Source organism: Macaca thibetana, chromosome 9 (assembly GCF_024542745.1).
Source record: "Macaca thibetana thibetana isolate TM-01 chromosome 9, ASM2454274v1, whole genome shotgun sequence".
In the NCBI taxonomy this organism is placed as follows: domain Eukaryota; kingdom Metazoa; phylum Chordata; class Mammalia; order Primates; family Cercopithecidae; genus Macaca; species Macaca thibetana.
In genome coordinates this window covers 27788692-27806438 of record NC_065586.1, presented here as the reverse complement: position 1 = coordinate 27806438, position 17747 = coordinate 27788692, and the positions used below count along the sequence as shown (strand labels likewise).

The 17747-nt window shown below is 36.6% G+C and overlaps 1 protein-coding gene across 5 annotated transcripts in view; it reads left to right on the top strand.

The window, feature by feature from the left end:
• Positions 1 to 17747, top strand: part of MPP7 (MAGUK p55 scaffold protein 7) — a 250426-nt gene that overhangs the window by 169448 nt on the left and 63231 nt on the right. For all 5 annotated transcript variants that reach the window (XM_050804514.1, XM_050804517.1, XM_050804515.1 and 2 more), the window contains 6 exons: positions 3993 to 4124; positions 10581 to 10662; positions 11546 to 11631; positions 15009 to 15083; positions 15287 to 15483; positions 15966 to 16030. In XM_050804514.1, the coding sequence (XP_050660471.1) occupies positions 3993 to 4124; positions 10581 to 10662; positions 11546 to 11631; positions 15009 to 15083; positions 15287 to 15483; positions 15966 to 16030 (637 nt within the window). The remainder of the gene's footprint in view (positions 1 to 3992; positions 4125 to 10580; positions 10663 to 11545; positions 11632 to 15008; positions 15084 to 15286; positions 15484 to 15965; positions 16031 to 17747) is intronic.

Sequence of the window (17747 nt, the reverse complement as noted above, 5' to 3'; positions counted from 1 at the left end):
TTATGAGGTTTTCCTGCTAACTGATGAGAACAAGAACTATTCCTGCCCTAAGCAAACTTCAGGGATTATTCTTTGTAATGCAGAGTTTCTCAACCTTAGAACTGTTGACATTTATGGGCTGGATAATTGCTTCTGGAGTTTAGGGGACTGTCCTGTATACGATCAAATGCTTGGGAGCATCCCTGGCCTCAGTACAGTAGGTGGCGGTAACATCCTTTAAATTGTGACGATCAAAAAATGTCTCCAGATATTGCCAATGGCTCCAAGGGAGTACAGTTGCCCTCAGTTAAGAGCCACTGCTCTAATCCTTTCTGGTAGTTTTCTTATATGCATGCCATGGCTAAGGACTTTGCTCAGGACTCAAGGGAGACCTCCTACAGATCTCCCGAATTCTGTATCTGCCACCCTTTCCTTTTCTTTGTCTTCACTGAGAACTTTAGTCAGTTGACCTCTCTGGATTCTCAGCTCTGTTTTCTCAACTCGAGACCGCTGAGTTTTGCCCGTGTTTCTTTTTTGCCATCACAGCCTGGAAACTCTAGGCTGTAATGCTGGGGCAATCATAGGCTCACATTGTTTCCTGTCTCTCAGTGATCTCTGTCCTTTGTTGCTTGATGTCCAGCATCTTTGAAAAGTATTGTTTCTTATTCTTTATTTTTATGTATTTTTAGTTTTTAGGGTTTTCAGGCAGATCCCTGTTAACCTCATCTTGGTCCTCATCCTTATTTTCGAAAGGTACTTTTGCTGGATACACAATTCTGGACTGGCTATTATTTTTTTCTAAGCACTTTGAAAGTATTTGAACTGTCTTCTAATGTCTACTGGTGCTGTTAATCAGCTGTCAATCAGTTTTCTTCTTTCCTTTCTGATGACCTGTCTTTTTTGCTCTGAGTACTTTTAAGATCTTCTCTTTGCCTTTGCCATTTTGCAGTTCGGCTGTGATGTATTAAGCATAGGTTTCTTTTTGTCTTTCCTTGTTCCTAAAGGATATATTGGGCTTCCTGAACCTGTAGAGTCTTTCTCTCATCAGTTCTCAAAAATTTGCAGCCATTATCTTCGCGGGTATTTTATCATCTTGATATTGTTTATTTTTTCCCCTTTAAAACTCTTGTTTTATGCAAAAAGCATGAACCACGAAGGAAAAAACCATAAATTGAGCTCATTAAAATTAGAGTCCTTTATTGAGCCAAAATCACCAAGAAGGAGAGTGAAAGGGCAAGCTACTAAAAGGGAGAATGTATTTTTAGCACATATAACTGATAAAGACTGGGGTCCAGTATATTATAAGTAGTTCTTACAAATTAATAAGAAAAAGATGCAATAGAAAAACATGCAAATATCTTGAGGGGGCATTTCACAAAGAGACACACATGCCCAATAAACACAAATGGGTTTCAGTCTCATTCATTTTAAGAAAAATGAACATTTCAACCGCAGGAAATACCACTATACACTTGGAATGGCCAAATTTAGACTAATAATGTAAAATGTTTGGGATCATGTTAGAAAGCTAGAAGAACTCACATTGTTAGTAGAAGTATAATTGAAAAACACTACTAATGTTGAATGTACTTACTATACACCCATGACCCAGGCATTGTACTCTTAAATATACTTAAATAACATCATATATATATATATATATATATATATGCATATGCATCAAAAGATATGAAACATTTATGGCAGCATTATTTATACTAGCCAGGAACTGAAAACAACCCAGATGCCCCTCAAAGGCATAATGGGTGAAAAAACTGTAAGATATTTATATGTTGGAATACTATATAACAATGAAAAATGAATTCCTTCTACCATGGATGAATTTCACTAGCTTAATATTAGGGAAGAATGAATACACACTTATATTCTAATTATATGCTTTTCAAATAAAGGGAAAGATTGACACTTTGGGGGGTATAGAGGGCATGATGACTAGGAAGGAGCATAAGTGGGGGCCACTGGTGTTTGGTTAATGTTGTATTTCTTGTTTTGGGGGTATTTATTTGGCCATATTCATTTTTGAAATTTTATACTATACACTTATGATTTGTACTTTTTGTATATATGTTATAGTCAATTCAAAAGTTTGATTAAAAACAGACTATTTATTTGCCATTTTAGAGCTTCTGTTTCAGTAGACAGCAAATATTAACCATATAAACAAAAACCGCACATATGATTATAAATTATGGACATGTATGAAGGCAAAGAACAAGGTGCTATGGGATTCAGTCATGAGGATATCTGCTTTTATGTAATGTTTTGGCCAGACCTCTATGAGAAAGAGTTATTCAAGTTGAGTGAGGAGGGAGGGCAGTGTAAGATAAGGTTGGAGAAGCATGCAGGACTTTTAAGACATCCTGGAGAGTTTGGTCATCCCAAGATCGATGGGCAACTTTAGAAGGGTTATTAAGGGGTAGTTATGTGATTTAAGTTTTAAAAATAATCACTCTGGCTACGCTGTGAATTGTGGACTTGAAAATGGGCCAGAGTTGAATGCTGCTGAGCCATTTGAAGACTACTGGAGTGCTCCAGGCAAAAATGATGGCATCCATGATCTAGACCAGGGACCTGCCAGCTTTTTATGTAAAAAGTATGTGTTCTACCTGCTAAACTTTGCCATTGTAGCATGACAGCGGCCATAGACAATGGATAAATGAATGAGCATGGGCTGTGTTCCAGTAAAACTTGATTTACAAAACAGATCTTGTAGTTTACCAATCTCTGATCTAAAGTGGAGAAAAAACCTTTAGGTGTATTTTGGAAGTAGATTTAATAGGATATGCACCAGGTGCAGTGGCTCATGCCTGTAATCTCAGCACTTTGGGAGTCTGAGGCGAGTGAATCAAGAAGTCAGGAGTTCAAGGCCAGCCTGGGCAAAATGATGAAACCCCGTCTCTACTAAAAATACAAAAAAATTGGCCAGGCATGGTGGCGAGCACCTGTAATCCCAGCTACTTGGGAGGCTGAGGCAGAGAATTGCTTGAACCTGGGAGGTGGAGGTTGCAGTAAGCCGAGATTGCACCACTGCACTACAGCCTGGGCGACATTTTTATTTTTTAATTAAAAAATTAAAAATTAGTTGGGCATTGGGGCATGCATTTGTAATCCCGGCTACTCAGGAGGCTGGGGAATTAGGATCACTTGAGCCTTGGCGTTGAGGTTGTAGTGAGCTGTGATCCCACCACTCAACTCCAGGCTGCATAACAGAGCAAGACCTTGTGTCTAAAAAAATGTTTTTTAAAAATAGAATATATATTGGATGTTGAGAATGTCAGTAAGAGGAGAGGATTCAAGGATGGCTTGAGTAATTTATGAATAGTGATGTTGCTTATTAGGGGTCAAGTTCATTGGAAGTCCAAAACCCATTCATCTAAAATAGTGAATTGTGACGTGTCGAAGTTCTGGTGTTCTTTTCATCTTTGGTATGGAATTACTTTTATTCTTTTATACACATAGTAGTCACCAATTGCACAAACAGTTAGGGTGAGGGAAAAAAAATAATCTATCATATTGATCATCATTGTGTTTTCTGCTAGTAGCAGAAAAAATAGTAGGAAAGAACAAAATACAGGATATTCTCAGACTGTGCATCTTTAGCCCTCATGTTCTCCCTTCCTCCAAAAGTAACATCCCCCGCACTCTTACCACAAATTGCTACCTTTTTAAGGATAAACCAGAGAATGTACATATAATCTTAGAGGAGATTATATGTTGATTATTTACATATATCAGTGACACAGGGGACAGAGGTGGCTGCTAAGTAGAGCTGCCATCTGCTCGCTGGACAGGCACTGTTTCCCATTCCATTTGTGGAAGAGGCACCTGTTCAAGTAATTGCCTTATTACCACTACTATGTCAGAACCATAATACTGTTTTGATTTTCCTTATAGTTAAATGTGTTTGAAATTGTATATGTTATATGTATATACACATAAGTATATATATGTGTATATATTTACTTATTTAAATCAACCTTTGAATATTACAGGCTTTGCTCTCTGTACATGATACTGTGGCTCAGAAGAATTACGACCCTGTGTTGCCTCCTATGCCTGAAGATATTGATGATGAGGAAGACTCAGTAAAAATAATCCGTTTGGTCAAAAATAGAGAACCACTGGTGAGTTTTGGTGCTCAGATATGAGTAGATATCATGATAGGGCCAAATCTGATGGTGCATACCACGTATAACTCTCTTTAAAATATGCTTCCTCTATGTTCTCAAACTTTAAAAGAAATGGAACATTGATGTCTAAAGAACATGCTTTTGAAAAATGAAAATGAAGCCAAATAAAATAATAGACATTTTGTTGGCTACATTTAAATAGCAATGATTTTGAAAATACAACCTGTTGACATTTATGAAAGAAAGTGTAACATGTACCAAGCATGGCTGATTTGAGATTAAATGGTACAACTTAAAAAAAATTGCTTTTGTCTATGGGAATGCAACTTTAAGTTATTTTATATACTTAATTCAATTGCTTTTTAAATTTAAACTAATTTACAGCAGGTTCAACAAAACTTTTGAGAAGTCTCAGTGAAGTAAACATCTAATTTCTTTGATAAACATCTTTTGAAGATCTTATTTGATCAGGAGGCGTGGAACTTAAATTTGTTTAATTTAATTTAATTTTATTTTATGTTTAAGTAGCTCTATTTTAAAAAATAAAAAAAGCTTAATATAGAAAAATAGAACCTCTAATGGCAGTGAAGAAATTTCCAAAATTATTTGTTAGCTATTCCTTAAATAAAGTATTAAGATTCAAAATGTCATTTTAAATATTGGAATATGAAATCAAATGAATAGAATTACTTGTCTTGAAATTTTTCTCATTCAAATGTATAATTAGTGTATTATCTTTGCAATTATTGTTAAGGTAAAGTAAGATTATTGAGTGAACAGATTTAAAGTTTAAAAATTATACTACCCAGAAAAATAGAAAGTCCTTTCAACAGATTTGTTATTTAACATCAGTCAACTGACATTTGTTAGTTTGGGGAGATTGTTGGAGAAGTCACAGGACTGTCAAAGTGAAATGAAAAACACACAGAGAGAAGATTAAGAGTCAAAGATATCTTTAGGAGAATGAGCCCTAGTCATGAGAATCAGAAGTAGGCAAAGTGCTGGAAGCTAAGCTGAAATAAAATTCTAGCAAGTAGATGGTCAGGAAATGCTTGACAAGTGATTCACGAGGAAAGGCTGCAACATTTGGCAACCAAGGGGTAGGTTACCAGTGTTATCTAAAAATGCAGTTTTGTTTATTGGGATCCATAATGTGGTGACATAAACACAGCTTGCATTGGATGACCTAAGTGGGAGTTGGGATTCTGTCACTTTGCCCTGTATCCTATAGAGCAAACCACTCACCGTCTCAGCCTCAGGTTCCTTATCAGAAAATCAGGAAATGTACCTCTTTGCAAGTGTTTTTGAACATCAGCTAAGATATAATGTGTTTGGAATGGTTTATGAGTTCTGAAGCATTATGCAAACATGATGTAAATATTAGAATATATTCTATCTAATATTTAAAAAAATTAGAATTTATATTCTATTTAATATTTAAAAGATAAAAGCTAGATTGCATCTGCTCAAGGAGAGAATGGTTACCTTGGAGAACAGGCTGTGAACACAGGTCATGTGGGTATTAGATAATGGATAGGAAAAAGGGTGATCACTTGAGGGCCAAGATCTCTTGAAAATGAAATTCTGTTTGTTGGTGAGTAGATTTTGATCCTAAATTCTCAGTGTTACTTGCATGGGCTGTCCTCTTGCTTCTTTGAGAACAGTGGTTCTCAGATTTTGGTATTGGAAGAATGACCTGAGATGCCTATGTAAAATGCAGATTTCTGGGCTGAATCCCAAGGAATTTATATCAGGAGAGTTTTTTTGCTGCCTGGGAATCTTGATTTTAAAAAGTGTCTCAGATGTTCTTCGTGCAAGTTTTTGGTAGATCACACTTTAAAACACTTATTTCAAAGGCTCAACCTAAAATTCACTGTGTCACCTACTTGAGGAGACCTTGCAATGCTGGCAGTTTATAGGAAATAAATAAAATACTTTTTTTTTTTTTTTTGAGACGGAGTTTCACTCTGTTGCCAGGCGCTGGAGTGCAGTGGTGCGATCTTGGCTCACTGCAACCTCCGTTTCCTGGGTTCAAGCAATTCTATAGGAGATAATTTTTTTGTTTAAGGAAATCATGATAACCCAGTAAGCAGTCCCTTTTTATAAACCATTTTACAGAATTAATAATTAAGAAAAACCTAACCAGAATTTATTTTTTCAGTCTAACTTGGAATTCTCCATGCTCTATTTTTAAAACAAAATCACATAGAATACATTCAAAATAATTATGTAGGAAAATACGTAATTTTAAAAATATTAGATCCAATTTTAATTTATTTTGCATTTGCAGACTATGCCATAGGATTGATGACTTTTGTACAGTATCACATGTAATGTACTCTGTGTTTTTGTGATTTGATCTTATTTTCACGCAAATATATTGCATTGGGAATACATCAAACAATTGTGGTAAGAGAGGTTTGGAAAGCAATATGGAAATAGAAGTCTTCAAGAATGAAGGGTTCAAAGTCAAAATTGATTCAAGTGGTAGTATCATGTAGAAAGTGAGAGATTGTTCTTCAAGTCTGTAGTTTACCCTCCAAGCAAAGTGGAATCAGGGGATAGCAAGAAGATTCTATCAGGGCACTTATCTCTGTCTATAATGAGACCCTTATGCGTTGGAGTGCTTTGCGTTATCTACACATTCCAGAAGTGATTTTATCCTGCCCATGGCTTTCAGAAGCATCTGTGTGCCAGAGACTCCCAATGTTATTTCTCTTCCAGTCTTTTCTTCTAATCTTTAAATTTATATATCCATCTGTCTATTCATTATCTCCATTTGGTGGTCTAATAGACCTCTCAATTTTCACATATCCAAAAATAAACTGCCAATCTTTGTCCCCAAATCTGTTCCACCCTTGTCTTAACCCCTTTTAGTTGATGGCAATTCCATCCTTCCAGCTGCTCAGCCAGAAGACGTTGAGCCTATCTTTAATCCTTCTCTTTCTTTTGCATTCCACAGGCAATCCACTGGGAAATCCTTTAGACTCTACCAATAATGTATCCAGATCCCCTTTCATCACCTCTACTCCTGCCAGTCAGATCGATGCCACCATCATCTTTCCCTTGAATTATTGTTCAGAGTGAGCATCCCAAATCTGAAGATCTGAAATCCAAAATGTACCAAAATCTGAAACATTCTGAGTGCAGACATGAGCTCCAAGGAAGTGGTCATTGGAGCCTTTTGGATTTCATATTTTTGGATTTGGGATGCTCAACTGATAAGAATGCAAATATGCCCAAATCTGAAAAAAATATGTGGGATCTGAAACACTTCTGGTCTAAGCATTTCAGACAAGGGATCCCCAACCTGTATTAACTTCTCATTAATTTTATTGCTTTAGCCCTTGCCATCCTTCACTCTTAACACAGTGGGTGCAGTGGTCCTCCTAGATTGTGCCCCTCCTGCTGTTCACAACCTTGCATGTTCCCTCTTTCATTTGGAGTAAAGCCCAGTCTCCTCACAGTGACTCATAAAGCACATAAGCTGACTTCCTTCTGCCTTTGACCTCATCTCCTCTTGCTGCTCCTCTTCTACTGGGCTCCAGCCACACTGGTTACCTTGCTCTCCCTTGAACATTTCATTCATAGCCCCCTTGGCACCTTTGCACTGGCTGTGTCTTCTGTTCCTTCCCATTGGCTAACTTCTTCACCTCCGTCCAGTATTTGTTTACTCAGACGTCATCTTCTCAGTGAGTCCTGTGTCTTCGCATTGTCTTTCCTCCACTTGCCCTAGCATCCTGGTCTTCTGTTTCCTGCCCTACATCCCCTCACACCCGCACAGTGGGTGTAATACCACCTGAGAGGGTTTGGGTCCGTGTCACCACACAAACCTCATCTTGTAGCTCCCATAAAAACCATGTGTTGTGGGAGGGACCTGATGGGAGATAATTGAATCATGGGAACAGGTCTTTCCCATGCTGTTCTTGTGATAGTGAATAAGTGTCATGAGATCTGATGGTTTTAAAAACGGGAAGTTTCCCGGCCAACCTCTCTCTTTGCCTGCTGCCATCCATGTAAAATGTGACTTGCTCCTCCTTGCCTTCCACCATGATTGTGAGGCCTCCCCAGTTACATGGAACTGTAAGTCCATTAAACCTTCCTTTCATAAATTGCCCAGTCTCAGGCATGTCTTTATCAGCAGTGTGAAGACAGACTAATACACCACCCTCTAACATACTGTATAATGTATGTAATTATTCTATCTCTTGTTTATTGTCTTGTCTCCCCCATTGGGATGAGAAAGCAGACATTTTTTTCTTTTTCATCAGTTTTTTATAAGCCCTTAGAACGATGCCTTGCACAGAGTAAGTTCTCAATAAACATTGGTTAACTTCATTGAATACGAAAAAGTCAAAGGAACTAGCATTAAGCACAACAAACAGGTTGTAGCCCTATACTGAAAAACAGTGCAGTCCATAGTACAGAGAGATACTGGCTCCACTTAACTAACTCTGTGTTACAAACCGTGGTGGTATGTTGTGGCCAAAACAATATTATTTTGGGAGTTGATGAGCTCAGCTGGGAGGTTCTCACTTGGAGTTCCTCTTACATACAGTCAGATGGTGGTGACTGGAGTCAACTGAGGGCTCCTTCATTTACACAACTGTTACCTGGGCTTGGAGCTGGAAGGTTTGGGGCTGGCCAAATATCTCTTTCTCTAAGTGTTATCTTTACTCGGCTAGCTTGGGGTTCTTCACAGCATAGCAGTGGTCATGATTTCTTACATGGCAGTGAGATTCCCATAGAGCAAGTGTCTCAAGAGGCCCGAGTGGCAGCTACAGATCTTCTTATAGCCTTTGAAGCCTCAAAACCATTTTTACCACTTAATGTGGGAATATGGCATGCACATACAAGGAGGGAAGGAATTGGTGATCCCCCTTTTAGAGACAATCTCCTACAGGAGTAATGAACTCACGGACAGAATGAACTTATGAACAAAAGGTTATGGAAAGATAGAGGTTAAGCAGTATTGGATGATAATTAAGATGAATAATTGTGTCTCTGGTCAGATTGCCTTAAGCAAGTCCTGACTTTTCCATTTGCTAGTTGTCTGATCTTAGACAAATTACAGCCATTTAATATTCAATTTCTCATCCAGAAACTATGGATAAGTAAACTTAGATTACTAGGCTTTTCTGCCATTGGGCATATTTGGTGGGAAAATTTGAGACATGTCATTAAGGAAAATGAAAGTTGATTTAATCAAACTAATTAGTTGTATTGGGAATATTACATATCCAGTCATTTTGGAAACAAGTTAGAACTTGAAATAAAAGCAGAAAATACCAGTAATTGGTGAGTCTAAGCTTTGTGACTGTGGAGAGATGCTCATTCAAGTCTTTGGCCTTGAATGCATGCATAGGTGATGAAAAATGCCGTAAAATGCCTGTCACTTAATTCTTTGATTTTTTTTTTACTATTATTAGCTATGTATCTGATAGTTATATATGAAGGATACTTATTACAGATGGACTCTTACTTTGTTTACATATCTGTTCTTTAATGATATAAATGTGTTTATTAACAAACTCGAGAAAAATTTCACTTCTTTGGGATGAATTCTGCCGTCACCGAAAAGCTTACCTTTTTAGCAGTATTATGCAATGTTGGATGGCATTGCAAAACCAATGCCAGATTCTTAAAAGGAAAGTCATGGAAAGGCTTTCAAAGTAACCACTTGTGCCTGTTGTTCTTACAAAGCAGCAGTTAATTTGCTTCTGAATATCTGTAAGTGAAGAATTTTTGACTTCTTTTTGAGACTGTTTCCTAATCTTTTGCCAATACTTCTATTTGTACTAGGTACAATCCTAGTTCACTAAAACCATAGAGTAAGAGCTCTTTCTTCTAGTCATTTGTCTTAGACTTAGGCAACAAATATAACTAATTTCTGGGTTTTAACTTTTTTCTTTTTCTTTATAATTATCACCAAGTTTTTAAAAAATGTTTAAAAATTTTTTTTTGCTATGATAACTGAATATGATAGAAGGATCACTGAACTAACTAAAAGTCAAATGATCTGGGTTTTAGTTTTCTAACATATAGAATCTTTTGTCTATTATTGTAATTGTCACTATTCCACTTTCTTGATGCGGTACTATAAAGATAAAAAGAATGAAGAACTGCTTTAAAAGGGTAAAAACCAAACAACATTCAAATACAAGGTATTTTTATAATGAAAAGAAGATATGTTTATTTTACATAGTTTTGAAGAGGTTGAAGATTTCAAAAATCCTTAAATTGGGCTGAAACCCTTCGATGCTATGTAGATAGAATATCCTCTAGTCATGAGAATAGACATTGTAAGACAAATGGCATGATGTCTGTTTTTCCTGCCTCATTTTTTTTAGTTGTTTTCTCTTTTTTCAGATGAATGTCCTTATTTCCTCCCTTTTTCTAACACCCAGTACACACATTTACCCACAATGCTTTTTGTTTTTGTCTTAAAAGGGAGCTACCATTAAGAAGGATGAGCACACTGGGGCAATCACTGTGGCCAGAATCATGAGAGGAGGAGCTGCAGATAGAAGTGGTGAGACTTTGAACGTTAACCAAGTACAGACTAATCATGTGTTTTGTGTGTAGCATTTCCAATAGATAACTAAGAGGATAACCATCTTTGGATCTAATACTGCAAAACAAGTAATAAGATACTTTTTTCTGTGTTGCAATGTGAGAGCCTATTTAAATAAATGATAGATAAACATTACTCTATGGTCTTCTTGTACACAAGCATCCAAAGCTATATTAAAACTTGTGGGATGGGCACGGTGGCTCACGCCTGTAATCTCAGCACTTTGGGAGACTGAGGCGGGTGGAACATGAGGTTGGGAGATCAAGATCATCCTGGCTAACACAGTGAAACCCTGTCTCTACTAAAAAATAAAAAAAAAAAAAAAAAAAAAAAAAAAAGTGCCGAGCATGGTGGTATGCACCTGTAGTCCCAGCTACTTCGGAGGCTGAGGCAGGAGAATTGCCTGAACCCAGGAGGCGGAGGTTGCAGTGAGCCGAGATCGTGCCACTGCACTCCAGCCTGGGTGACAGAGTGAGACTCTGTCTCAAAATAAATAAATAAATAAAATCTTGTTTTTGTGTTTCTCGATTGAAAAGTACTGCTAAGAGCATGCAGCCTTTAAGATAAATAAAAATTATTTTATTAGTATATCAGTAATGTGCATTTCTAGACAAAGACCAAGCTGCTGTTACCATTTCTTGGCCAGCATTACTATGTTGCGGTCTTTGAGTCACTGCTGTGGAGAGGCATAGAGGCTGAAACCTGAGACACGTGAAGGTCTCCTTTCCAGTCCTTAAATGTATTAAGGGAACCTAACAATGCTTTAATTATGGAAACAACTGCAAGTTACACTTTCTGTTGTGGGTAACACTGCTAATTTACCAAATCTCGTATTTCTCAGGTCTTATTCATGTTGGTGATGAACTTAGGGAAGTGAACGGGATACCAGTGGAGGATAAAAGGCCTGAGGAAATAATACAGATTTTGGTAAGCTGTAAATTTCTTTTAAAGGTACAATAAAAATAAAATTGAATCACTGTGTTTCAGACTGTTAGACTTGGTTTGACATAGACAGGATTTGTATTAAGCAGTGCAGGGTTCGAACCCCCGCTCCATCACTTAATCCCTGTGTGTCCTTGGAAAATACCTTAATCCATTCATGCCTCAGTGTTTTCATTTACAAAATGAGAATAAGAGGTAGCTATCCATCTGGAGTGTTTTGAGGATTAAATGAGGTAGTATATATAAAGAGTTTTAGGGCCGGGAGCAGTGGCTTATGCCTGTAATCCCAGCAGTTTGGGAGGCTCAGACAGGTGGATCACCTGAGTTCAGGAGCTCAAGACCAGCCGGGCCAACATGATGAAACCCATCTCTACTAAAAACACAAACCAAAATTAGCTGCACATGGTGGCAGGTGCCTGTAGTTCCAGCTACTTGGGAGCCTGAGGCAGGAGAATTGCTTGAACCCAGGAGATGGAGGTTGCAGTGGGTCGAGATCGCGCCACTCGACTCTAGCCTGGGCAGCACAGCAAGACTTTGTCTCAAAAAAAAAAAAAAAAAAGAGTTTAGTACCTGTCCCAAGTCTGTACTTAGCAGATGGCATCTACCCTGTGGCTGATGATGCGTTTATCTTTGTCTTCCTCCCATTGACACAGTCATATTCTATGCTGTGGATCATAGCAATACAAATTAGTCAAACTAATTTAGATGTCTTTTGAAATCTGACACTTGAATACAATTATTTTATGCCTTGGCAATATTAATTCTAAAGTTCATTCATAAGATAAAAGGAAGGGAAACTCCCTCTTTTATGTATGAAAACATACTGAAAAGCTATACCAACTGGAGGAGGTTTGAGTGTGTCTCAAAAACAGATCTCCATAGATATGAAAATTTAGTATATGGTTAAGGTGGCATTTTAAATCACTGGGAAAACTGGAACATTTCATAAATGGTATCAGGTTAATGACTCAGAAAAAATAAGGTCAATCCTTGTTTTACACAATATGTAAAAATAAATTCCCAACAAATTAAATATTTAAATGCAAAAAAAATCACAGAAATTGCCCAATAAAATGTAATATACAAGTTTTATGAGGTAGAAAAAGACTTTTTAACCTTGATATGAAAGTCAAATAGAAAAATAACAGATGTGTCTACTAGAATTGAAAACTTTCTTTATAGAAAAAAGGTGCCATAAAGAAACATCAAAGACAAATGAGATTGTACAAAAAATATTTTCAATATATATAATAAAAGGCTAATATTTCAAAATATATACAGAGATGATAAAAATCAATAAGAAAAACATTTACAGAAAAATCAGCAATGCATATGGACAAATACTTTACAAAAGAAAACATGGATGTCTGGAAAGCGTCGGGTTACTTGAGATTGGAAATCTTGATGATGCCTAGAGTTGGTCAGGGTATAGGAAAACAGGTATATTTATATGATTTGGGGATGGGATAAGTTATTAGTAGAACTTTTTGAGATCTGAAACGATCAAAATTTTAAATGTGCATACCCTTTAGTCACGAAATTCAACTATTGGAAATTAGTCCTCAAGCAATAATATGGTAAATGTAAATGAACAAAATATTTCAAAAATACTTGGAAACTACCAAGAAAGTTGCGTTGATCAAATAATCATTCATCTCTATGCTAGATTATTGTGAGGCAATCACAGTGAGAGATAGACCTATATGGCTCAGTAGTAATAGTGATAAGAATTGAATCCTTAATAAATGACACTGTTATAAGGACTATAGATCCATTAAAAAACACACACACACACACACACACACAAACTAGAAAAATGAGGAGATTATAGAGCAAATTTTGTTTTCTCTCTACCAATGTAATTCAGTATTACAGGATGAGAATTCTTTATAAGATTTGTGAGTGCCTTTTACGGTAAGCAATAGCAATGATATTGCCATTTTGAAATAAATCAACCCTTTATAAAATTCTATTATTTAAACTGTCAGAATCCCATTTTACTTCAGTTGCTGTGTTGCACTAGAGCTGCCTTCTTAAGGCTCGCCAGAGCTGACTGTATGATGCACCATTTCCCAACTCAGCTTTCAGCAACTGCATGCTGGCGAATTGAAACTGGCTATAGTGAAAGTATTTATACCATGGAAATTGACAGACAGTACGCATCAGAGCTTTTTTTTTTTTTTTTCTTTTTAAACAAATGGAGTCCTGGTTTACCAGCACACCACAGATAGTGAGCCTCAGAGAGATGTGTCTTGCCCTACTCCTCTTCCTTTCATATCTTTCAAATGTGCCAACTATTTAGTGCTTTTATGGAGCTTACAAATGAGCAGGAGTAACATATCTTATGAAGTAATTGCATAAATAATTAAATATGGCTACAATAAATGCTAAAAAGAGAGAGACAGAAAATGACATGAGAGTATATTTAAAGAGAGATCATATCTAACTAAGATAAGAAAAATTTGTGGGTGCTGGTACTTATTTTAATGAAGTTAGAATAGATACTCAGTCTTTTCATCTTGCAATTAATCTATTACGTTTGATATTTTACTGACTAACCAGAATGCAATAGATATGAATGTTCTTTTTTTTTTTTTTGTGATGGGCATTGCCCCTAATTGAATCATATATTTATAATGGCACTACTGACATTATAGGTGTTTTGTCCCCCAAAACATGGATGCTGATACTTAGATGTAACTGCCTGAACCTTGTACATTATTATTATTATTATTATTACTATTTTAAAGACAGCGTCTTGCTCTGTCGCCTAGACTGGAGTGCAGTGGTGCAATCACAGCTCACTGCAGCCTTGAACTCCTGGGCTCAAGAGGCCTTAGCCTCATCACCACACTTGGCTAATTTTTAAAATTTTTTTTGTGGAGACAGGGGTTTTTCTATATTGCCCAGGCTGGTCTTGAACTCCTGGGCTGAGGTGATTCTGCCACCTTGCCTCCCAAAACACTGGAATTACAGGCACAAGCCAACTGCACCCAACCCTCTAGACATTATCTACTCTAGTCATTGAATACTGTGTTTATTTTATTTAAGGCGTTGTGCATATTTTGTGTGTTTCTATTTCAAAGAAACTTGGATGGGAATGTATTTACTGACAGCTTAAAAGTACACAGGAAGTAAAAGTGGATTTAGGAGTTAATGTTTTTTAACTTATTCTACAAACTTCAGAGCTTTCTTTCTCACATTACAGGAATTTCTACAAAAATAGTTTCCTCCGTTTAGTCTATCTAAGAGTAGAAACTCTAAGCTTGTAAATTTTCAGATGCATTTCACTTTCTACCTATTTTACCTTATTCTTCCTTGGGTCTGGTTTTCTTATAACTCCTTCTTTCATCTGATACCAGGCTCAGTCTCAGGGAGCAATTACATTTAAGATTATACCCGGCATCAAAGAGGAGACACCGTCAAAAGAAGGCAAGGTAATTATTGCTTAAAAACATTTTTTTGTGCGTGGGAGGGAAGTCATGTTTTTCCATCCAGCACATATCCACTTTGTCATAACATATCTCTTTCAATATTCCAGTTTTAAAATTACTATGTTTGGAGTCGGAGTTAGGAGAATATAGGCCATTTCACCTTTATTTTTTATCTTTATTCATCTTTAATGAAACTTTTCTTCCAGATGTTTATCAAAGCCCTCTTTGACTATAATCCTAATGAGGATAAGGCAATTCCATGTAAGGAAGCTGGGCTTTCTTTCAAAAAGGGAGATATTCTTCAGATTATGAGCCAAGATGATGCAACTTGGTGGCAAGCGAAACACGAAGGTGATGCCAACCCCAGGGCAGGCTTGATCCCCTCAAAGCATTTCCAGGAAAGGTGAGCTGCTGGTACATAATAATGGCTTTTCTCCAGCTGACCTTTTGTTCTCTGCAAAATATCATTCTAACATTGATGTGATAAAATATGCTATAAAACCTTGCCTTAGAATTTTTTATCCCTTGGGTTTGGATTTCTGTTTTGTCTAACTAAGTATGATGAATGACCAAAAATAATATGACAGTACTGGGTCATATTAGATTTTTGTTATGAAGCAAATGGAAAATAGCACATTAATATCTTGAAACCATGTTGATATGAAAGGTGGAGAAAAAAAAAAAAGACCAGTGGTTTTGGAGGGAGGGAAGATAATTTACAAAAATTTGAAAGTGGGCGATTTGTTTCTTAATTTGAGTCTATTGCATTACATTCATTTTTTTCTCTAACCTTTAAGTTTTTTCTTAAGACTAAATATTTTGATGTTGTATTCACCTCAGACCTGTGCTGAAAACTGATAGGCATGTTGATCTTCTTTCTCCCAGGAGACTGGCTCTGAGACGACCAGAAATATTGGTTCAGCCCCTGAAAGTTTCCAACAGGAAATCATGTAAGTTTGTTAATAGGAATGCAGGGTAACCAAACCCCAATGTTTATTTTTGACTATTAGAGCAGGTGCTCATGGCAGAATAAAGGGTCCTATTACCCTAGCAATAACTTTGGGATCATCAATTCTCAGGAACAAACAAATATGAGATTCATATTTGGAATATTAACATGAATCTTTTGAGGAAAGGGGTGGTTGAGGTTGTTAATAATAAATCCATGACTCACTCATTAAGAAAGTAACTAACTACTACTACTGTCTTTGATTTCCAAATATAGGTATTTTATTAAATGTCACCTCAAATATAGCTCTTATTTCTTCAAAGCCAGGAGGTTTGGGTTAGGTATTTCTTGGTAAAGATTAGGGAGAAAAAAAATCTACCATTTTGTTGGGTACGAAAGCAGTTGTGCTCAAGATCAATTGTTCTTAATTCCTTTCTTACCCCCAGATCATAACACTTCTGACCTTTAGCCTATCCCTTTGGAGTTATCACCAGATTAGATTAAAAGAAAATGAGAGAAAGACAAAGGATGGCTACCGTATGATTACTGAAAAACATAGTGTGCATTTAAGTACTTTTTTTTCTCTTTCAGCCTAACCTTCTGTCAGCTTTTCTTTACTTCCCACCACCCACCTCTTCAAGTCCACATCCCATAAATTCCCTATTGCACCTCCCCTAGATGTTTCATGGTTCTAGGTATTTTAGGAGAAAAAAACCAACCCTTTGTTTTCAGCATAGAAATTGTACATTCAACAGCGGAATGACCAAATAAATGGCCCTGGAATTTTACACCAACATCTGTTTTTAGTATTGTTGCATTTTTCACATCTCCTGTGATTTCTGTCAGTTTGCAGAAGCATATAGCCCAGGAATCACATTAGAAGAGAGCCAAACTGTAGTCGAGTATAAATCTCACAAGCAGTCAAATGCTTGAAGTAGAGCACTGATTCAAAAGCCTGCTTGTCCTTGCTGCATTAAGTCCAGGCACAAGGAAAAAAATCCTTGTCACAGAATGCTACACGTCTTCTGACGTGAGAAAGCTTAAAGCTTTCATGAGAACATTTCATTGTTCTTAAGCGAGATGACTTTTCACTGGCCAACTCACCAACAGAAAGGAGCTTTGAGACTCCTTGCCTGACTTGCTCTTAAAGGGATTTTAAAATAGGAGGCTTACACATTTCTAATATATTTGGTATATGTGGGATAAGATATGTGTCACTGAAAGATGAAATAAATGTAATTATACTTGAATCTAGATCCATACTCAACTCTGTTTGAGACCTAGGCAACTTAGAAATTTACAGTTTGATATTATTATGAATTTTCATTGATTGAAAATTTTTAATAAGTGTATATGTGTTTCTTTAAAAGAACTAGACAAAAGAGATATATTGCTTTTTAATAGCTCTTTCAAACTGGTTTCTGTATAGATGCATATGAAAGTGAGGGGTGTGTGTGTGTGTGTGTTTCTGTGTGTGTACATAGAAGTATTAATTGTAACAGAGTCCTTTTGTCTGTTGATTTGCATAATTTCTTTTTTATGTTAATACTTCAATATGTGGCTCTGATAAATATTTATTCTAGCATTTATCTTTACTGAAATGTCCTCATTTGAATAATTTTGTGGTTTTTTTGCCTTTTCTGCCTCTTGAATACCATTCAGAAATGTTTGCTGGTCCTCCTCTCTTTCTTCTCTCTCTCTCTCTTTTTTATTAAGCT